The 23,524-nt window shown below is 42.3% G+C and overlaps 1 protein-coding gene across 1 annotated transcript in view; it reads left to right on the forward strand.

Annotated features, from left to right (window-relative positions):
* pde11a (phosphodiesterase 11a) overlaps window positions 1-20,691 on the forward strand; it is a 35,641-nt gene extending 14,950 nt beyond the window's left edge. Inside the window, exons 8-20 of the mRNA XM_084544232.1 lie at window positions 1,367-1,434; window positions 1,523-1,615; window positions 2,488-2,538; window positions 4,956-5,102; window positions 5,209-5,316; window positions 6,859-6,968; window positions 7,922-8,012; window positions 12,950-13,050; window positions 13,247-13,324; window positions 13,410-13,473; window positions 13,747-13,821; window positions 14,713-14,796; window positions 20,026-20,691. Of these exons, the coding sequence (XP_084400358.1) occupies window positions 1,367-1,434; window positions 1,523-1,615; window positions 2,488-2,538; window positions 4,956-5,102; window positions 5,209-5,316; window positions 6,859-6,968; window positions 7,922-8,012; window positions 12,950-13,050; window positions 13,247-13,324; window positions 13,410-13,473; window positions 13,747-13,821; window positions 14,713-14,796; window positions 20,026-20,259 (1,304 nt within the window). The 3' untranslated portion in view covers window positions 20,260-20,691. The remainder of the gene's footprint in view (window positions 1-1,366; window positions 1,435-1,522; window positions 1,616-2,487; window positions 2,539-4,955; window positions 5,103-5,208; window positions 5,317-6,858; window positions 6,969-7,921; window positions 8,013-12,949; window positions 13,051-13,246; window positions 13,325-13,409; window positions 13,474-13,746; window positions 13,822-14,712; window positions 14,797-20,025) is intronic.
* The last annotated feature ends 2,833 nt before the right edge of the window (window positions 20,692-23,524 follow it).

A 23,524-nucleotide genomic window follows, 5' to 3' on the forward strand; every position in this document is an offset into this window, starting at 1 on the left:
ATATTTTTTTTCAAATTTAATGGAGGAGGCTTTTCTAGCTCGATAATCAGAATATTAATTTTCTTTGTGGATCTATTTTAACTGCTAAAACAATGGGGACTTTCATGAATCACTGTTATAATACAAGCAAGTTTAAAATAAGCAAAACAAGACTCAAATGAACTGCCTCAAGTAAGCAACATGCTAATAAAGCTCAATTATAACCGTAGTAAAAGCTGATTTTCATTTGTGGTCTTGCAGTTCGTGGGGTCAGAATTCAGAGCGCTCGCCCACATGAATATATTTAGCATTTAAGAAATTTTGATCGATTCAAATATTGTACGGCAGCTCTAAATCATTGAGATATGTCTTTTCTTGGGGGGGCAGATGTCTACAAGGTGATTTAAAATGAGCTACAGATAAAAGGGACATCTTGACATGAGTATTTGCCGTCTCCAAGTCTTTATTTAGTAGGTGCCCCCTGTACGACTCTGTGCGACTGGGGGGTTTTCACATCTGGATATTCTTCTTTTGAATGTGGATCGTGATCGACTAGCCTCTGTTCAGCTTGAAGAAGACACTAGGTTTTAAAATACAGTAACTCCTCATGGGTTCACGCAGTGCTGAGCTGGCTGCAGCTCAAGCACGGCCCAGAGGGTTTGTGAAGCCCTAAGCAAAATTTGACACCCCCTCCACCGGTCGCCTCCAGTGAATAAACTGAACCGTACGGTCACACAACACATAACTCATTGATGAAAAAACGGAGCTAGAGCTGCATTACTGTGATGCTATCATTTTTAATAACTTAAACATTTGTTTTGTGCTGTAGAGTAAGATAATGCCGTGGCCGCAGGGCTCCAAGTGGCCGTTTAGTCCGCGTATGCCCAGGGCCACCCAGGCTGTAACTCATCACAAATTACAAGCTCGTTACAAAGAAAGCAACGGTAGATTGGAAGAAAACATCAGGCCCGTATTTTAAATTTAATGGCACAGCAGTGAAAGCTGTCCTTAGCAGCGGTGCTAATCCATTCCCAGCTATACGTTGAAATTAAAACGTCACATCGGCAGGTTTGTCTGACTTCCAAGAGATAAATGCAAACGTTGTTGTGTAATTACTTTTTAGCATAATTCCTCAGAGTTGCTCTCTATCAGTTAAATGTTTATGCTTTATTATCTGAGCCTTTTCTGTTTTTATTTACATGATGAGGGAAGCCATCTAAACAGGGACGACTTCTGTCAAATAAAAAGGTTTTGGTCCCAGCTCTTGTTGCATCTCCTCTTACAATAATATATAATGAGAAGCAGCGCGTTGGTTTGATTACCTTTCAGCTGCAGGCAGGTCGCGTGCACTATAGAGTCTTATTACCGGTATCATTTTGTCTAACAGGTGTCGCGCAAGTGCTGAACAGGCTCGATGGGAAACCCTTCGATGATGCAGACCAGCGTCTCTTTGAGGTATTACTCTTGCTTTTAGTCTCGTTTCTACACAGAGTACCCCGCGTCTGTTTTGGGCACCGTTCTGCATTTGGTTCCTTCTCCTCAGGCGTTCGTGATCTTTTGCGGACTGGGCATCAACAACACCATCATGTACGACCAGGTGAAGAAGTCTTGGGCCAAGCAGTCCGTGGCTTTGGATGTAAGGACTCTATCTCATTTAGTCTCCCGCTTTACGTGTCGCAAACACGAAATGAATGAAAATGTGGATCTTCATCTTCATCTCATTTCTGTTCACTTCAGATGATTTTAACCTGTGCTCCCTGTCTACTTATTCCTCTGCTCCATTTGTTATAACGGTATCTCTACTTTCCAATCAACATATGCTCGGGGGTGACACATTTACCCAGAAGTCACAGCAAACAACAGCTGCTACATGGAAAATATAAAGCCTCTTCCTCTTTATTCTCTCTCAGGGGTTTTTGCACTTGGCTCTTTTTTTTTGTCTCTTATTTTCAGAAGAATGTACGCATGAAAAAAGTGCTGATCTCTCTTTGTAGATAACCTTCTCACAAAGGTTTTATTGAAAATTAATGAGAGGCTGTGAAAAGCAATCCCTCATCTGCCCTGCAGAATGTAGCCATTCAGCACTAGTCAGCCTTTACAGTATGTACTTAGATTACAATGGGGAGCTTTCAGGTGCATTATAGTAGTTAGCACTGCTGTTTCCAGATAGGAGAAAGGGGGGAACAGATAGAGACAGATAGAGCTTTTAAAACAGGCGACACAGAATGAACTAATATGTAGATGCGCTGCGTCTGGCAACGTTGAATAAACATGAGCGTTTATGATCAAATAAGCCGCTGCAGGTCTGCGCGAGGTATTTCTCTCAGGGAATGAGAGGAACATGGCGATGGAATCAGGGCTGACATCGCTGCAGCTCTTGTAGTCTGCTCCAGATACCGAGTGTTAACTTCCTCATGCAATAAAATGTATTGATACCAACATTTTTTTTTTTTTCATTATAATGGTTTGAAGAACTCGCAGCTCAGACACTGTGTCATTATTTCGCAGGTTCTTTCATACCACGCCACTTGCTCCAAGACTGAAGTGGACAAATTCAAGGTAACGGATATTCACCGTTGTCATCATTACACTTGTTCCAGCAGACCCCATTTCTGTCTCTCTCAGTTGCTACAGTTGTGGGAGGTTTTGTTTCCGAGCTCGGCGCAGATATTAAAGTCACAACTCAAGACCTTGCCTGTTTTTAATGTCTTATCCTTTTTAGCAGCGGCAAACACTGCTGGGAACAAATGCCTTGAGAAAGACCCCTGTCTCTGTCATAGACTGGGTGACATATTAGATCTTTGCAAATATGAGCACTATGGTTTACTTTGCGTCTATTGCACATGCACCGCCCAGCTGACAGAAGTAGTAAACAGGGGACAGAATGTGTGTTAAAGGTGGCACGCATGTACGAATGTTTAAGTATGATCGATAGTTGTGCAAATGTGCTGCAGCAGTGGACTTTAAAATCACCTTTGCAAAAAAAGGAATTGTATTAAACACCTTAAAGGCACATGCCAAGTTTTCATTTTGGGTCAAATGTAAATTTAATGATGGTCGGTCGTGAACTTTTAAGGCTTGGGATGGGTTTAAACCGGTGTCATCTGGGTCAAAAATCGCATGATCACGTAAACTCCGTTGGTGTGTCCACAGAAGATGCTGATTAAATTTAAGACGTCACCCTTTCCTGACACTGCTGCTCTGGTTAGGCTGCAGTTCAGCGGAAACTCTGATCGTTTTGGGCGCTCAGATTTAGTTTATTTGGTTTGTTTCTTGATTGTTTACAAGGAAACTCCACTCTAGGACGCCTTTAATACGTAGCTGAAAATAGACCCCATTCATTCATTCATTCTTCTGTTCCGCTTGTCCTGTGAAGGGTCGTGGGGGGGCTGGAGTTTAAACAAGAAGTCAGATAGTAGGGTTAACAAGGCCTGGTGCTGAGGGCTGCAGACAAGGTAAGTATTTAAGGAAGTTTTGAGCGACGGACTAAAGCATTGTTGGGTTTGATCTTTGAAATTATGTTTTCTCTGCAGTCTTTCACCGGTTTACACACTCTCGGTGTGGCTTACACTTTTTGATTATCAGGTTTGCTCTGGTGGTGTAGATAATTGCCATAATATAATTTCATTCTTCCCCTAGATTTAATCCCTGACGTCTAGGTTTTATAGTCAATCCAATTAAGATATATTAAAGAAAATAGCATCATTAAACGCTTGTTATGAATCTGCCACCTTATGATGATAAAAATTTAGATCCAGCGTAGAGTAAAAATTTCTCTGATACTTAAAATGTGACTGTTCTTCTGGGTATTTAGCTCACGTCGTATTTGGTTCGAATTGCACGCCCTTTGAATAAGTTTTAACTTACTAAATAGCAATTTCTTGTTAACTTTAATGGGAAATGAAAGAAAAAAACGCCAACCGAAAGAGGTTATTGGCAGCCTGTCGTCGAGACTTAATTTTGTAGTTCCCCCAAAGAACCGCGGCAGGACGCGAGCACAAATGTGGGCCGAGAATTCCCCAGCGAAAATAAACTAATTGTGGCATTTGAAATGGATTACTCCAATCAATAGGCAATCATTACCGATGCATTATTTATAAAGATGAAGACATTGAAAATATCTACATTTTTAATTGGCATGACATTTCTGAAATATAGAAATGACCTATTTTCCCGCACTTTCATGTGTAGGATTTTCCCCTGTGGCCATAGTAGGATCCCCGCTCTCTAGTGTGCCTGTGTGATCTTTCAGCCCCCTCATCCAGCACCGCGCTCTGCCTCCTGCATCCCTCCCCTCCTCGCCCCCTTCCCCCCTACTTTCTTTCATAACTGCTCTACATATGGAGACTTATTGAGTTCACTTGCCTGGGATTCCACCGGTGTGTGCAAATGGCAGCGACAAACAAAACCTGGCTGACATTTTGTAACCCGCGGCTGTGAGTTAAGAAGAGGAGAATACCTGCTGACCTGACAGGCAAATGTTGTCGTGAGGGGGGAACCTTGGGTTTATTAGAGAGAGCAGAGGAACACAGCTGCACGGCTGAAACTGTGACACAGATAAGAGGCTAGAAAGCTTGAAATGGTCATATTATAAATGCTGACGGTATCCTGCCCAGACAGTCATTGTGCTCATTAGATCACATTAAAAATAGAAGACATGCTTCAATGTGAATATAGTTAATTGGAATCTTGTACTTGTTTTTATATGAATAACAATGAAAAAAAATAAAAAAGACTACGCTGGCTACATTTGTCAATGAGCTCTGAAAGTAAACAACTGTGAAATCCTTCAGTAACGCTCCCTCATTAATCTTAACCCTCTCCAAATGAGGCCTCAGAGTCTTAATTAGCATGTCTCCATATTTCCATGCATCATCTGAAAATGGCACAGCATGCTCTGACCTCTCCATCTTCTTCTTGCTCTGTGAACTCTCCTTCCTCCTCAACGTTTTTTTTCGGCGGCCATGATGAAACAGGCCGCTAACATCCCCCTGGTCTGCGAGCTGGGCATTGACAAGCTCTCCTTTGATGATTTCTCCCTGGACGTGGACGCCATGATCACGGCCGCTCTGAGAATGTTCATGGAGTTAGGAATGGTGCAGAAATTCAAGATCGACTACGAGGTGAGGCCGCCGACTTCGTCCGCACCGCTTTCCTTTGACCGCTTGTTTGAGTCTGTCCCGACCGCTGACCCACGTGCTCATCCCTCTGCCTGTCCTCTCCCTCCAGACACTGTGCAGATGGCTGCTGACTGTCAGGAAAAACTACAGAATGGTCCTCTACCACAACTGGAGGCACGCGTTCAACGTCTGCCAGTGCATGTTCGCCATGCTGACGGTAAATAATCCAGATTACTATACATACATCACAAATTACACTCTCAATTTATCTGAGCAGCACTGAGGATTCCTGTCTTTAATTACACACACTATACATGCCCATTAGGTTTTAGTTAGATCACCGGTACAAAAAGTCTTGTTCATTAGGAGGATGTTAATACAAGTTCTGTGTTTAGGTATAGGGTGGAGGAACAGCAAGTTTAATGCAACATTGTTTACATATTAAATTCACTTTTTAGATAAAATCCTGCATAAATATTGGCACACTCACGCAGGTGTCAGTAGACAACAATGTACCCAACAGGAAGACATTCAAACAAGTGGTTTGTTGCCTTTTGTTGCCTGCTGCTGCAACTGAAACCTGAAAAACAAAATGGAAAAAAATAACTCCACTAAGTCTAAAATGAATAAGCTGACATGTGGCTTCTGACTGGACATAAACCCCAGCCACCACCCAGGTGAAAGTCTTGTGTTTGGCCCGTTCTTCAACCCCAACCTCCTGCAAATGTATTAGACTTCATCTAACCTAAAGCCTTTCTGCTCAGCGTGATGGGGGTGTAAATAGCCGAGTGCAAAAAGCCTACTAGTGGCTTCTACATTTAACGAGTCTTTTTTGCACCTATTAATAACATTCCTATTTCGTTCACTCTTAATCACAATGATACTTGAATGAAGGATTTTTTTATGCTTTGATTTAAATAAATAACCTCAGTCATTCTGTGACTGAAGGTAGCTACAGCAAATTGATTCTGAGTAAAACTCAGTAAAAGTGTCAGGCAGGTACAGTGGCCTCCTTGTTCACCTGCGTGGACATCACCACGGACATCACCAGTCAGCTGGTATCTGATGAGTTCACAGAAATTCTGCTTTTATTTCAGGAAAGGGATTACAATTCAGTTTGACCCATGTTCGCCTGAGTCAGATTTAAATCACGACTCGCCGTGTTACCAACTGCGCAAACAGCTAGTTGTGTTTGTTTGAACAGAGACCCCCAAGAGACTCGCCTCACGCAGGTCCTTTACTTCTGCGGGGTCCTTGGGGAAACACGCGGGCTTACGTGCGCACACACACACAAAGACGTGCAGACCAGCTCTTATGTAAACACCGCTGTAGTTCATTTAATCAAGCGCAGCATAAATGCGCCGCGTCCCATCTGAATTGATTATTGGCAGGGGGATATGAAATAGTAGTGTGTAAGCTGTTCTGGGCCCCTCCACTCTTCTGCCATTTGCTTTAATGAGAGGGCTGAGGGCCTTGCTATCTTTGCCGCTATGCCTACAATGACCTATAGTGACTCACTCAGCACATGGCCTCCAGAGCTCATTCATCCAAGCTGTGTGCCTGTGTTACTGCAGTCCCAGTGGCATTTTAGGAAGATGCTGTTTTTTTTTTTTTAGGATGATGCTGCTGCCGTTGTGTGTGTGTTTTTCCATTTTTATTCAATGTGCTCCTCACAGCTTCGTAGAATAATAAGAGAGCGAGAGATCCGGCCCTAGCGCTAACAGTGTCCTTTCTCATTTCCCTCCTCTGTGCCAATCAGACGGCAGGTTTCCAAGAGACTCTGACAGAGGTGGAGATCTTAGCGCTCATTGTGGGCTGCGTGTGCCACGACTTGGACCACAGAGGCACCAACAACGCCTTTCAGGCAAAGTAAGTGCTCCCGCTTTGTCTTTCCGTCGCCGGCGAACGTAAACACGCAGCCTCCTACACACTGTTTATGGTGCGTTTTTCCCATCTGCAGCAGTCTGCAGTAGTCCGGCCCCCGATCAGCAAGAGTAAAGTGGGAAGTTGTTTAAGGCTTATGTAAGAATCTGCTTAACGAAGAGACTGTAAACGCCGCTGACTCTGAGCGCGCTTAGTTCACAAGGTAAAACTGCGATTAAATTACTTACAGGCAAAAATTTTCTCCCCTCACCGCGGTTAGTGTAACAAATTGAATCCAAACGCAACGATGAAGCAAGGAGACACAGAGATGTAACCACCACCATCCTAGAAAAAGAATATAGCATGCTAAATTGTTTTGTGGTTTTATTTACAGGCTAAAAGAAATCTTGATTTTCTTTTAGCAAATTTTTGTTGAATGATAAATGCAACTGTGACTGACCTGTTTGACCCCCTTTGAGCAGCAATGTAGCACAGCAGCATTGCCAGCTATTGGTTTGGAAATTTAAACGACTGTTCCTTTGGCTAGTGCTAAAATGGTTGAGGGTACGAAAAAGAGAACAAAACTCACAAAACTGTTGTGCACATAAAGGCAGATTTGCCCAATGAGCACGAACTCTAGCGTCAATGGCAAAGCATCTTACAGCACATCTTCACTGGAGGGTGTACTGTGTCTGTAGCTTAGGATATACGTATATAGGGAGAAATGATCATTTTAAAACAATGCAAATGTCTGTCTTGATCGTTAAATGATGACGTTCCGTCCTGTAGATATCATTTTCAGCTGCAGTTTGTGACTCTCCAGCTGCTTTTCTTATTAAAGGAATAGGTTGCTGACATATCAGAGTGACCAGCAACAGACTCAGTTAAACATTCCTCATTATCCATCATCACGCTATCCCTCGCCCCTTTTCTCACATGTGTGTCTTCGTGTGTGGCAGGACGGGTTCGGCCCTCGCTCTGCTTTATGGGACCTCTGCTACGCTGGAGCACCACCACTTCAACCACGCTGTGATGATCCTGCAGAGCGAGGTGCGCTGTGTTTAATATCTGCTGCAATGCAGTTATCATACACCTTCTGTTTATACCACTGCGCATTGTTTTTTTTTTTGTTTTTTTTCGTGCAATACCTTTCGTATTAGGTGGTTACAACAAACTTCTTCTCAAAGATTTAACAGCCTTCTCTCTGGGAGAAGTTTATGTTCTTTACTCTGACGTGAGCTGTACTGTTTTAAGATTTTTACAAACACATGACCAAAAAAGATGAAAATTCAATTAAGAATAGATGGTATAGCTTGCCAAAATACCCTTAGCATTATGCGGCGATATACACCAATCAACCATAACATTAGGACCACCTGGTCATAAACTTTGGTCAACTGAATAACACGGATTATATTGTTATCATGGTACCAGTGAGTGGGTGGGATATATTAGGCAGCAAGTGGACATTTTGTCCTCAGAGTTGATTTGTTAGAAGCAGCACAAGTAGGCATTCAAGGGACGGACAAGGGCCAAAGTTTGAATTCTAGACGACAGATCGTCTCAATAAAGGCAGCTCTTGATGGGCGTTCCTGGTCTGCATCGGTAGTCAGTACCTATTAAAAGAGGTTCAAGGAAGGAAAAGCGGTGAACCAGCAACAAGGTCATGGGTGGTCAAGACTGGCCAGTGTGGTCCGATTCAACAGACGAGCCGCTGTAGCTCAAACTGCAGAAAAATCTAATGCTTATTCTGATAGATTGTTGGACGGCTGGGTGCATGTGTGGGGAACATATGGCACAAGGATGCAAGGAATTCCCCTTTGCAGTGTTCAGGTGGTCACATCCACACAAATACTAGGACCCAGGTTTCCTAGAACATTCACCAGTTGGTGGTTTTAAAAGTTGTGTCGCAATGTTTTCATTGTGTAATATTCTGTTTCTGTTCTGTCATTTAGCCTTCCATCATACATGAAAATCACAAGGGCAAAACACCTGAAGCACCTCTCAGCAACAACAACACAAACACAGCCTCCGAAATGACAATTGCACATCTCTTCAGCTGTAGCAGACCGTGTGTAACCTTCATGAAGGTTTAAGTAGGGTTTATTATAGGACTGATGCATAAGAACACCTTAGTTTCGGCTAAGTGTATCCAAGAGTGCATTACATGGCGCATTACATTGAATGTCACAGCAGGGAATGCACCGGCAGTTTTATTGATGACAGTTCAAGTGTCATAGTAGGCTGTGCTACTGAAGCGCCTGGTTCTACACTAGTGGTTCCCAAACTGGGGGGCGCGCCCTGTGGAACTTAAAGGGGAATTATGTTTTTTTTACAACCTGGACCTTATTTCTGGCATAAAATACGATCGTTTACTCACCGATATAACTTTGGTGTCATTTGGAGTTGTTTGGATGATATTTGGATCCAGTGGAGCGCTGCGTATGTCCATATAGTGGGAGTGATTGGGGCACTGAAACACAGCCTCTAAATAACGCATTATCTGCCGCGAAACTCGTTCATTTCACCAATATTTTTTTATGATACGCTAGTGCTTTTCCCCGTTGAGTCCGGAGTTACCTCTTATCTATTCGCGGTTTGTTGTTCTTTGGCCAGCAGTTCCTCTCTCTGCCTGTGCATCCTCCTTTCAACGAGCTCCTCATCCATATACTCTAGCTCAAAACGGTAAGGATGTCCATCATAAACAAAGTCGTCGTACACAACCTCAGAATCGGAAAAATATTCAGCCATGTTGCAAAAAACTAGCAGTAGCAAATTACAGGTAAACAAGCCGACCGTCGCAGGGAGCACGCGGCCCTCAGAGATGACATCATCCAGGTCAGAGGTTAGTAGGTCAATCTACAGACCTCGGATGATGATAACAGCTAACTCCGGACTCAACGGGGAATAGCACTAGCGTATCATAACAAAATATTGGTGAGATGAACGAGTTTTGCGGCAGACAATGCGTTATTTAGAGGCTGCGCCAGTGCCCCAGTCACTTCCACAATATGGATATACGCGGCACTCCACTGGAGCTAAATACCGTCCGAACGAGTCCAAATGACACCAAAGCTATATGGGTGAGTAAACGATTGTATTTTATGCCAGAAATAAGGTCTTCTTTACCAACCCACACACACAGGCACACGAGCAAAACGATATAAAATAAAATTATAACAACTACAATTGCAAACAAGTTGTAAAGATAGGGCTCAATATGATATGGCTGCACCAAAGAAAAATTAAATAAAAAGAAATCAAGTGGCGCTGATGTGACATGCACAGGAGGGTGGTTACACTTGTCAATAGTTCAAGAAAGACAAAAAAACTTACATTTACTTTGGCTCATATCATAAAAATACACTTATGTGATTAGGGACCTAGCCTTCCTCAGAGCGTTGAAGGTACACAGGCTGAATTCAGTGAAGTACACAAGGGCAGAGTTAATCGGGTACAGTTGAGGGTTGTACCCAATTATTTGGGAACACCTGTCCTGTGTCACTCTAGTTACACGTATCAATCAGGTCAAAAAGCAAAAACTTGCTTCCATTAACCTACCAACACCTCTACAACCCACACTAGTGCTGCACAATTATTTGTCTCAAGTCATAGCCGCCTCCTTGTATCTTGTCATAGTTATTGCAGCCAGCCAGCAGAGACTCCAGGACAAAGACATCTGTTTACAGAGTTGTGCTGCTGAAGATAGATTCATATTTAACAGAGAATGAACAAACAAGCGTACATTAGTTCCCCAGATGTATTGCTTTAAAGTCACAAGACTTGCATTGTACTGTGTTAATACACTTGAGTTGACGGGTAAAAGGGATCACAGTTGCTCAGCTGTGCGCCCCTGTTGTGGAGAAAGTTTATACTCCTGTGTACCTTTATCTGTGACTTTACAATCTAGCCGTCTAAATGAATAAAAAATGCTAAAAGCCTGTGTCCTTTAAAAAAAGAAGGGAGTTTGCGCTCACGGCGTTTGTAGGCAGCCATGTGGAGCCTCGGAGTGTGCTACATTTGAGCGAGTATACAAATAGCTCACGCTGCCCTCAAATCAATGTAATTACAGAGACGATAGATTCGCTGGTAATTGGTTGAGAGAGACGTTTTACCAGGTGACTGGGCTTCGTGAAGTTGTAATTGAAGGCGTTTTTGAGGGAGCAGCTGAGACGAGGCTTAGTTGTAGGTTCCCGCGGCTTCATTATCGCGGCGCTGACAACACAGTGAGCTGACAAATGTTTGCTTGGAATATCATAATGGTGCCTGTTGATGCCAGGCTTGAACTGCTGTTGTCCTCGGTTAATTAGCATATAAATGAATAGCGCGGCTAATTCTAGAGAAAGCTCAGGATTCAATCCGCCAGCCAGCACGAACCATTAATAAAACTTTCAAACATCACTCACTTCCATTGTTTCTCTCAGTTTCCTCTAGTCGTTCCCTATCTTACCCGCCTCACTCCTTCATCTGCTCCAGTTGTCACGCGACGTGAGGGACGTGTTTCTGCTGCTTTAATATTTCATGGTAACTCCTGGGCTGGCGGAGGGAGTCAGGGGCATGTCGACACGGTTTTTAGTGCTTAAAGGGAAATTAGTGGTTATTTTAATTTACAAATCATCCTTTAGACGAGAGGGCCCTAAGTGATGAATGGATGTATAATACATGTTGGGGAGAGGCCTGCTTTAATGATGAAGGGAGATATGTTGCTTATTTATCCAGAGCCGCAGGGGAGCTGCAGCTTCCCACCTCCCCTGCACAGATCGAATCAGATCATTATAACAAGTCATTATTTTAATGTGCAAATGTGCGAAGTCTGTGCTCTCATTCATTACTCCCTATAAAACAGAAACTCATTGCTGACTTGTTGTGCGGATGTACTCGTGAACTGATTTAGCATGGCGTATGTGGCTTATGTCCTCAGACTTGTGATGGAAAGTTTTAAAAAGGATCAAGCCTGATGCAGTGAGCTCCTGATATTCAGATATTCGGATTAATTCGGTTAATGTAGCTATGAACGCTAACCTCAAACTCATAAGGAGGCAGGGCTGGTAAATACACTTCCTTCTAAAGTCACATCCACAGATTATCAAATTCCCGTTTTAATTAGCTCCAATCAACACAAACTCAATTACATCGGTCACAAAAGTCACTATACAGCTTTGACTGACCGGACCAGGCACCTCCACCCCACAGCCACAGCCGTCCCCAGGAGGATCCAGCCTGACACAGGCACACACACAAAAACAGTTCAGGAGCAACTCAAAAAAACATGAAAAACAGCACAAGGTGTTGGCCTGGCCTCAAAATTCACTAGATCCCAAACTGATCAAGCATCTGTGGGATGCACTGGGACAAGACTGATCCACAAGCCTGATTGCTGCTGATGTTACCACTGAAGCTTGTAGGTGTGCTGCTATGACGAGTGCTGAGTAAAATGCCTGCAAACTAAAACTTGAGCTGACTTTTGTGATGCCTCGTGTTATTGAGAAGAAGTGGGAGCCAGTTAATCAGATTAACCTCAACCTAGACACAAAGCTCCTTAGTGTTGTGGGATTTAATTTGCATTGAATCACATTGAAAAAAAAAATTTTTTTTCACTTGTTTGTGATACATCTGTTCTCGTTTTAATCTCTTTAGCTCCAACTAAACGTAATCTATTAGGCCAAACTTTGTGCTGAAGGCTAGTTATGTATTTGGATGAGTTGGATTCTTTGGAGATAATAAAAAAAATATATATAAAATATTGTTTTGCATAATACCAATTAAACTAAATTCCACTGACAGAACATTGTAAGGTTAAATCATTATTTTGTTTTAAGAGATTCTACACCAACTTGTTGCTTCAGTTAATTATCTTAAATAAAACAGTGTGCTCAGTGTAATCAATAACTCATCCAGGAAGCGTAGTCTTTTACATCTGTCTCTTTGTGTGCAGTTTGAAAAGGGGCATTATGTTAATCATGTTATCTCCGTATGTGTCTCCGCAGGGCCACAATATCTTCTCCAACCTGTCGTCCACGGAGTACAGCGACCTCATGCAGCTGCTGAAACAGTCGATCCTGGCCACGGACCTCACGCTTTACTTCGAGTACGTTCTGCTAAATACACTCCTTATTAAACTGTTAAGCCCAGAGCGCTGGCACATTTACAGTGAAGCACAGTGACAGCCACCCGGGCCCTGTCTCTGGACACTGTTCACTACCTTCTTTTAGGTAACACCGCCCCCTTGTGGATTTCATGTAATTTACAGCTGCATAAAAAGATTTATTTCCCCTCTCCCTCAGGAATAGAAACATGTTCTTTGAGCTGGTCAGCAAAGGAGAGTACAACTGGAATGTGAAGAGTCACAGAGACATGTGCAGGTAGTGTGCATCGTCTTTATTCTCCCTGTGAATAGATTCAAATTTAATTTAAATTTCATGTCAAATACATCTTTCTTCTTCTCAGATCCATGATGATGACGGCGTGCGACCTTGGCGCCGTCACTAAACCCTGGGAAATATCACGGAAGGTGACAAACCTCAATGTCTATAGAAGCAGGGTGTGGACGTATTTCCAAACTGTTGATCTTGAGCGGAAACAAACCGCTAATCAGTCATCAGCAGTTGATTAATCTATAATTAGTTGATTATTTAGGCCATTCTCAAGCAAAAGGCCAACACTTCCAAGCTACAGGGATTTAGGGAGTTCACACATATTTCATAACAACCAATATATCGGTTAAGATAATTAAAGAATGAGGTAATATCTATGAATGTGAGCCTGGTCCTTCCTCTCTTTTCAGGTGGCGGAGTTGGTGACGAGCGAGTTCTTCGAGCAGGGCGACAGAGAGAGACTGGAGCTGAAGCTCACGCCCTCTGTGAGTAAATCAAATCGTCTCCGGTTTTGTGCCTTTTGCAGTTTTTCCCTCACCCCTGCGACCTCCGAGAGCTGATGATGCTGAAGATATATTTTTCTCCTCCGCAGTTTCCAAAAAAACCCACTGACTGCTGGGGGGAAACATGAGAGCTCGTGTCTCATAGTGTGAGGAAAAAGTGTGTGGTCAGCTTGAACGCTCGCTGCTCCGCAAAAGAGCAAACTGTGAGCCGGGGGGAAGCAGTCATTCTTAAAAAAAAAACACTGACCTTTCTGTTCATTCAGCTGTAAGCACTCAGAGCGTTTTGGTGCACTGGCACTTTATTAGTTTTGACTTACTCATTTAGGTGTAAAAAGAAAATAGCGTATTAATAATAACCTCAAGGAAAGACTTTATGAAATCTTCATTCAGAACCTATTTCTACTGACCTCAAAGCCAACAGAAGAGCACTGACTGTTTGATTGAGGTGTTTTTGAGGCTTAGCCGTGTTGCAAGTCCTTTGAAAGAGGAAAACCAACAGCTTTCTGTGTGCAATTAATGGCTGGTGAGTAATCGAGCCAGGCCACATTGCCTCCCCACTGAAATAACTAATTTAGTAGCCTCAGGTCTGCAGCGTGTGTCAAACCTTTACCGCTCTGTGTGTGGGTGTTGGAAATTAAATATTAACTTCTAAGTCGTAGCCCAGTAACTATCTCTGAAGCGCAGCCGCCGTGGAGCCTCTTAAGTCCGGGCTGCAGAAGAATGAGGGAGAATAGAAAATATAGGTGAAATGAAGGAGAATTTCCATTCAGCAAAGCGGGAGCAGCTGCACTTTAGGGACTCTGCGCTTGTAGCCCTTGTGTCTTCACCGTGAGCACAAATGTAGATGTAAATAAATTGTCTTTTGTGTTGCAGGCCATCTTTGACCGAAACAGGAAAGACGAGTTGCCAGGGCTCCAGCTGGAGTGGATTGATGGAATTTGTGCGCCGCTGTATGAGGTAACGCTTGCAGACTTGCCGCTCTCAGGCCTTCATTGTGCCACGCTTGTCACACATCCGCCTCAGACATCAGTAGTCGGCGTCCTTCCTCGGCTACTGCACCCCCCCCCCCCACCCCCCCCCCCCCCCCCCACCCCGCTGACGCAGGCAATGAAACTGTCACTAAGAACCATTCGACTTTCTTTGCAGACGCAGATTTCTCGCTGAAAGAGAAATGCTTTTTATTGAAAGCGCTGGAACAGCTTCAAGGTTGCATCCTGTTCTTTTGAGAACAGCAGAGTGAGTGTGCACTTTCTGAGAAAAGGCTGTGAGGTAGTCGAGTGTGTGAATGGAGCTGTGATGTAAGTCGGGTTAAATCCGCGTCAGTAAGACAGTGCACTTTGGGCTTCGCTGCGCAGTAATGAAATTAGCAAGGACTGACTCCTGGCTGCACGCTTTTCTTCAGGCATGAGGAAAAAAAAAGATGGATTTTAAAGAAGAATCCCAGCTCAGCATATATTAGGATCAGGCTTAGAACCAGTGGTTATCTTTCAGGGAATTAACTGAAATCTACACTGTGTCCTCGCTGGTATATATAGGAATATATATATTTTCAAACGACATTAACAGAGGCTCACCTGCCTCTCCCACTGCCGGCAGCGGCGGCTGAGTGGGAGGAAAAGGAACCCTGACTTAGTGAGGAGATCAGGCCTGTTAAGAGGAGAGGCATGTTGGAGTTAAATTCATGAAAGTCAGACAGAAGAAGAGTTGTGAAAGGAGTCAAGGATTAAATAAATCATTCATCCTTAAGGCACTGGCTGATTCTCTCTGCTTTTGTACTGTGAAATTACGCACCAAGGCCCTTCTCTGTTTTACCATCATATCGAACACGCTACCCTTAGTCATCAAGAGCAGAAAACAAATCACAGATTATATTCGCGCCTGCTGAATTATCCGAGGATCAGTGTCAAAAGTTAGAGCGGACTAATCTTTGCAGGGCTCTGGCTTCTCCATTGTTTGCTGCCTGTGTAGCTCAGATAAAAAAAAAAAAGGCATCAAAGCGGTGTGTGTTGTCTGCGTGGGGGGTTTGACTCCACGCCGCCTCGTGTAAAAGACTGATGTTTGGAGAATGCAGATACGGAGCTCACGATCATGTTGCTGCCAATTAAACTTGCAAGGGGGAGAACAGAGGAAGTTCAGAGGCGGCAGGGTTTTTTGTCCGTGGGCGGGAGAGATCTCGTTCTTGATCTCGCTGATCTCCTTCTCCTGGTGGTGGCTCACTACTTTGTGGAATATTAATCCTCCATTATATAACCTTCCATCTTTACACCCCACCATATGACAGTCTCTCTCTCTCTCTCTCTCGCTCTCTCTCTTCTTCGTCTTCTGAGTCTACCCCACTGGAATAAGGAGTCTTTGCAAACCAACATCCTAGAGAGGGTGTTTACTGTGGAGAAGTAGTTCTCCCGTTTAGAAAACCCGCAGACAAAACAAATCTTGGTTCTGATTCCATTTTGAAAATTTCAGCTGTATGTAGACTTCGTGCAATTGAAGATTTAATGATTTAATAGTACACATTTATACTGATCAGCCACAACATTATGACAGGACACACACAAAAAAGGAACAACTCAAAAAAACATGAAGAACAGCACAAGGTGTTGACCTGCCCTCCAAATTCATTAGATCCCAAACTGATCAAATATCTGTGGGATGCACTGGAACAATCCTGATCCACAGAGGCCCCTCCCCTCAACCCATAGGACCCAAAGGCCCCTACTAACAACATCCTGTTGCCAGACACCACAGGACACCCTCAGAAGGACCATGTCTATTCTCTGCTGAGTCACAACTGTTTTGGAGGCACAAGGGAGACCTACACAATATTAGGAAGGTGATCATAAAGTTATGCCTGATCGGCATATAAAAGGGCTGCAACTAACAGTTGTATTCAGAAGTGATTAAACAATTAACTGTTTGGTCTATGAAATACTGTATACACATCAACTCTCTGCTTAACACTGAACATCTCGTTATCATGGTTCTTGTCAGTAGGTGGAATACATTCGCTACTAAGTGAACATTATGTCCTAACCGTATATATGTCAGAAGTGGAAGGACTTGAGCAACTTTGACAATTTTAACGGCTAGGCGTGGGGGTCAGAGCATCTTCAAGACTGTATAACTCTTATATTCCTGGTCTGCTGCGATCAGTACCTATCAAAACTTGTCCAAAGTAGAAAAAGCAGTAAACCAGCGAAAGGGTCATGGGCAGCCAAGATACCACAGTACACCTTACCTTCATAGGTCCAGTGGAGTCCAGTCTTCGACAGGTCAGGGCTGTTTTGGGGGGCAAAAGGAGACCTACACAGTATTAGGTCCTAATGTTATGACTTATCGGTGTATAAATAACTACTGAGATTATCTCTTTTACATCACTGCTACATGCATATAATTAATTCTTGTGAGATGAGTTAAAAGGTCTAATTTGTGCATGATTGTTCTACGATAAGAAATTAAGTAAAAATGTCAAGAGGCAAGAAATGCACAAATCTACCATAATGAATATTAGACTGCAGGGCAAATATCAGCTTGTTTTCAACAGTCCAAAGCACGCGTCAACGCATGATCACAGGACAAAAAAATTATCAGCATTATCACTTTCAAGAAGCTGGAACCAGTAAATGTTTAGCTGTCTTGCTTGAAGAATTGCTTTTCACATTTATTTTCTTTTAACTAATTATTCAGCTCTATATTATATCACTGTATAATATGGCACAACAACACCACGTGAGAGCAGAAAGACAGAAAATAGGAGCTCAACTAAAGCAGTCTGTGCACGGAGATGTACATTGACTTTTCTCAAATCATGAGAACGGAAATCCATGTCACGCTCTAATGTTCCTCTGCATCACAGGTAAACTGCTTCATAATTAGCTGCGCACACATTCCAGCAAATCAAATATTAAGAAATATCGAGTCGCATGTTAGACTATATATATTATGCATTACTCCTGATCAAAAATGAGCATGTTATTTTTTTTTTTTAATAACAGCCTCGATGTATGAACCTGGCCACTATATAGAGCTGTGTTCCAGGCTGCCTCCTCCACGCGTGTTTTAATTGTTCATATAATGAACACACCCTCTGAATGTTAATGCTTCTCACATCGGCACGCCTGCATTTAAGGCTCAGTTAATTTCCAGGCGTGATTAGTGTTGTTTTTCCAAAGTGTTACAAAAGATTTGATTTCCTTTTCATGCGTACAATACACAATCCCCAGTGTAGGTGGACAAAGCGTACATACATATTCATTCAGCTCATTATTAAAAGTGGCTTCCCTACAATATATGTGTAAAAGTTTCCTGTTGTTTCGTGGGTTGGACACCCACATGTTATAATTCCATATCAGGCAGGGTTAATGAAACAATAACTAATTACACAGACTTCCCTAGAAATCCAGCGCACGCATTAGACAATGTAAGAGCGAACAGAAGGAACAAAATCCTCCTGTCTCGCTGGTAATTTATTAAATTGGTGGAAGACAGGTTTGACTACGCTGCCACTTACTGCTCAACACAGAGGAATGACAAAGGCAACTAATCTCAGTCATACATGTGCTCCTAATCTTTAGAGAGCAGCCATTTAATGGACTGCGGCAATCAACCGGCTGTATGTTGCCATTGTTGTAGCCGGCTTTTCCTTCTTTCTAGTTTCATTCATTTCACCCGTATAGAGCATTTGATGAATAATGTGCTTCTTCTCTAGCCCCCACTCTGAGCCTTTCATGTAATATCGTTAAATTCAAGTCACATAACGGAGCGTACGATTTTTAAAAAAATGAGCAATGTTTGAAAAAAAACATTGTCTCAAAATCCTTAAAAAGACGCTTTAAACCATAATAATGGAGGCTAAAAAGGTAGTAGTAGAAGTATAAAATGTTATAAAACATTTAGGGTGATTATTTACACTGCAACTAAATTTAAAATCTTATAAAGGGGCACCTCCCTCGTGCCACACAAGCACACACAACATGTAAACACCAGCGACAATTTGTCATATCACTATGGTTGCTTAGCATGCTGTACATTAGCGCACTAGCAAAGAATGCAAGGTAGCTAGCTAGCACTAAGCTAATATTGCTACCAATTAGCCTGCCTTATTTTGGTAAAATGTCTGCTGGTCATCTAGTGAGCCTTTCAGACTGATAACTAAATTTCTTTACGTTGTTAAGCTATTAAATTAATTCGTGTAAGATACCTTGTCAAAAACCTATCATTAACCAGGCTAGACAACTAACCTCACACCAGCTAACGGCTAATTATGTTTTGTCATCTTTCTTTGGAGTATTAAATCCAATATGGGGAAATCTTTCATTTTATTTATTTGTATTATTTTACAGTAAACCAAATATTTTGTTCATCCAAATACCTGGACATGTCTTTCTAGAAATAGAAGGAAGCATAGTTAAACAGGTCTTTTAGCCAGACATGAATCTGTGTATAGTATAACAGTCTAAAGCCCAGTCCACATGTAAAGTGATTCTCTCATTGCCCATTACTTTGTTGCTGGCTTTTGGTCACTCGTGATCTTTGCAGGTATGTGTACCTAGGTTAACCCCTTCCCACCCCAAATATTTCTGAGTCAAGCAAACTGAACATAAAACTATTACTATTGTATAAACTGAACTAGCTCTTTGCCACAGTCACTTCATCTGGGTTCCCCCGATGCTCCAGACCCCCCACCAGTATTGTAACTTGGTGATAGGAACCAAAGTCGGTGACTGATGGTGACTAACATTTCATTCTATAGCTATATACTAGGTTCATGCTTTGGGCTAACATGCTACCGACTGATGGTGACTAACATTTCATTCTGTAGCTATATACTGGGTTCATGCTTTGGGCTAACATGCTACACTACGGAGCTCATGTGGAAAACAGTAACAGCTTCTTAATACCATGATACCATGTTGATGAATCAAGCCTAACATGGCCGCCAAAATAGCGATAAGCTACAGCATATCCTCTTCCACAGAGGGCCCCCCATGTTTATACGTGGAGAGGGGCATTCCTATACTACTGGAAAGGGAGAGGTATTCAGCTGGTTGCAATCTGCCACTTCACCACTAGGTGAAACGAAATCCTACGTAGGCTACTGGTACTTTAATAAATAGTTTGAGCACTGTATTGCACATGTACTTCAGGCGTTCTCATCTTTCTCCCTCTTCCTCTCGTTTTTTTCTCTAGACTCTGGTCAAGTTGAATCCTAAACTTCAGCCGATGCTTGACACGGTCAAAGCTAACAGGTCCAAATGGGAGGAACTGAACAAGAAGAGGCAACGCGGCCAGAGTTTTTCTGCACCTGCGAGCCCCTGCAGTGGTGACAGTACAGAAACCAGTGGCTGCCCTGTGGCCAAGATTGGAAGCACACCCTGCTGCAGCGGAGATGCTGAAGGCGCCCCATCTAGAGCGGCTAGTTAGCTTCTGCTGCCAAGCTGCTGAGCTGATCTCTTAGGCTTTTCTCCTTCTAAATGCAGCCTGCAACAGAGGCAGTGCAGTGCATGCAGAGGTTCTTCGGCTCTGCTCCTCTTCGCTTTTGCTACTAGAGATGAGCTTTAGACTTGAGTGTGGTGCTAACGTAAAGGTTTTTCTGCTCCCTTCAGTTTCCTCATGCTGAAGGCTGACAGAGCTGTGTTTGGCAAGCTTGTCAGAGCAGCTACAAATCAGCTGATGACACCATGTCAGAAAGGAAACTCAAACCACTGTGTCAACATGTCAACCAGTCAGCTAACACTAACTATTCTGGGCATTGCACAGATTTTTGGCACAAGGCATGGAGAATACTGGAGAGCAATGTTGTCTCTGCTGTGGTTTGTTTTGCTCTCAGTACCTCCTTGATGCTTGCATTTTGTCCGGGGTGACAGAGATATTTTTTTGTAAATCTGTAAATAGGCTATGGAGTTATTTACAAGTGCTGTTTAAAAAAAAAAAAAAAAAATACTGTTAAGGATTGGATTGTAATGTGGCCGTAGAGTTCCTGAAGGATGAAGGGGACAATGCTTGCAATGCAAATTGAATTCCCCGCTCCCGCCCTTCCTGTGCCTTGTTTTAAGATCCTAACGAAACATGCATGGCCTCATCGCTGAGGTTCTTAGATAGTATGGAGATCCATGTCAAACCATGCTGTATTTTTGCCATAATTTGTAAAAACCAATGACTGCAGTTATGTCTTGACCCCATGTTAGCCACCAAACATTACACATTTTAGACACATGGAAATATATTTTGCCCAATTTTATAAGTGCAGGGTCTCAACTTGTCACACGAACACACACAATGTGCCTTGATGAAGTTATTCTGCTATGATATTCATTTCTGCAGGAAAAGTCCTCTCATTTACTGATTTGACGCCAACAGCTGTATCCTAAAACAAAATGATATTACAGTCAATATCAAATGCAGCGGTTATACATTTTAAGAACTACAGGTTTTTGCTTACGGCAAACAAAAGCCACAGTCAGCGGCTAGCCTAGCTCCGTCCACAGGAAACAAACCGTTCTACTAACAAGTGTAATGCTCACTGATTAACACTTGAAATTGTGTTGGCTGAATCAATACAGAAAGCTTGGTGTAAAATCAACAATGTGCAGTTATGTGCTGGGTTGATTTTTGGCTACAACCAGCACTTTCCCGGTCTGTTTCAGTGAGACACATAAGTTACAGCACTTATTTTTTTTTCCACACTACAAATGTGTTTGTGTTAGTGAACTTTAAAGGTTTTAGAGGAGGGTGGATTTGTTACCTGTGGACGGAGTCAGTGTTGCCGTTTCTGACTGTTTCCAGGTTTTATGCTAAGCTAAGCTAAGCTAAGCTCTCCTCAACTTCCTATCGGCGGTTAGGTGTGTTTCCTAAAATGTCAAACTGTTGCATTATTCAAATTTCTGGCCTTTTCTCAAAGCTCACAAATGCTACAAATCTCCAGAGCAGTACTGAAGTGCCCATGTAGTCACAAGCTTTTATTTTGATATTATTATTATTATTATTATTATGACTATTATTCTAAGTATTATTTTTGGGTGGGTGTTTGCCTTATGAATTGTGTTGTAGCTTTGTTAATTGGAGTTTAAAACGTGACTGTGCACATCGTGTGGCATGGATCTGTGTACTCTACTGTATTTTAGTTTAAGAGTTCGACTCAAGTCAACCTTGTATTTGTTTGTTTATTTATTTATTTATTTATTTTTAATCGCATGTTTTATGCAGTATTAAACTCAACCACTTGTTAAGGATGTAGCAAACAAGTGAGCCAACAAATACCTCGTACTTTCATCAGTAAACACCTTATCTCATCGGAAATGCATGACTTAAATTCTATTGCATCATGTTAACGTGAATTATGTATGAATATCGCTGTTCTATTTTTCTATTAGGTCTCCGGATGTGGCCAACTTCTACTCGTCTTTTTTGCAATGTAAACGTGCTTCTTGTGTTTCTTCTTTCCTCTCCCAAGTTTGGACTCTGGATTTATTCACGGCGGGCTAAACTGAAAGAAACCTAAGGCATGAAAAGGCAAATGTGCAATGTTTTTTTTGTTCAGAGTTTAAATAAAAATAAGCTGCTACCTGTGCCCTGGTTTGCCCTGACATGAAAGTCTGACATTTTTGGCCCCAAAGTATTCATGTACAAATTTTAATTTTAAGTTTACGGCATTTTCATTTTATACTAATTTATACTTTTAGATTGCTACAGTTTTGAGGAAACCACTGCACACTTTACAGCTCCATGATAGACTAATATAAACTACCCAGCATGATGCATCAGTAATAACACAAAAGTAAAACATTCCCATGGGCCTATTTTCTGCATTAAGAGCTTTAACTTTAAACGCTTGATGCATATTTTTTACATCTTTAAATGATTTTACTGATATTAATTTTAATTTCAATGCCGTATTTTTATATTTCACGAGTATTACTGTTACTTCAGGCTCGAACCTCTTCCTCCATACTTCTTCAGTGCAGTGCTGACCTCTTGTGGACAGATTTGTCATTGCACACAAACTATCAATGAAATACTGCAGATACAAGCACATTTCATTGAGACATATTTGAAACTATGAAAAGCAGAAATGTACAATTTGAATAATGCACAGACTAGTGAGTTTATAAAAAAAAGATAATGTTTGAAAAAAAATGAACAAGTGGCTGCAAATGGATGAATCTGACCAATATCAATACAAAGATAGTCATTAATGAGAATTCATGCTTAATTATAAATCCCCCGTGTATTATTTATGCCTGATGCACCCATTCATACAATCCCGGGCGTTAAACTGCAGTGTTATAGCTGCAGTGCATTCTGTGGTTCAAGGCAGCGCTCTATTGCTGTTGATAGGTGGCAGTGATGTCAGTGTGTGGGTGTTTGCGTGGGTGAAGATGACTCCCAAATGAGTCTGTGTGTAAAATCAAGAAAGAGAGAGGAGAGAGAGAGGGGGGGGGAAAAAAAAAAAAAGCCTGTCAGGAAGCAAAAGACAGGCTCTGTTAAATTCAACCGTGCTGGATTACCTTGAGCCCTCTGTGCTGCAAGGGGAGGCAGAGCAAACAAAAGCCTGCTCCCGGGCGCTCACTGACCTTCCTCACGCCGTCTGACAGTACAAATAAAGACTGAAGAGCTGAACTGGAGATGGTGTGTGACAAAGAGACGGAGAGTTATGCTCTTTGAATGAGAGAAAAAAATCCACAGCTGG

The sequence above is a fragment of the Chelon labrosus genome (genome assembly GCF_963514085.1).
Source record: "Chelon labrosus genome assembly, chromosome: 5".
Lineage (NCBI taxonomy): Eukaryota > Metazoa > Chordata > Actinopteri > Mugiliformes > Mugilidae > Chelon > Chelon labrosus.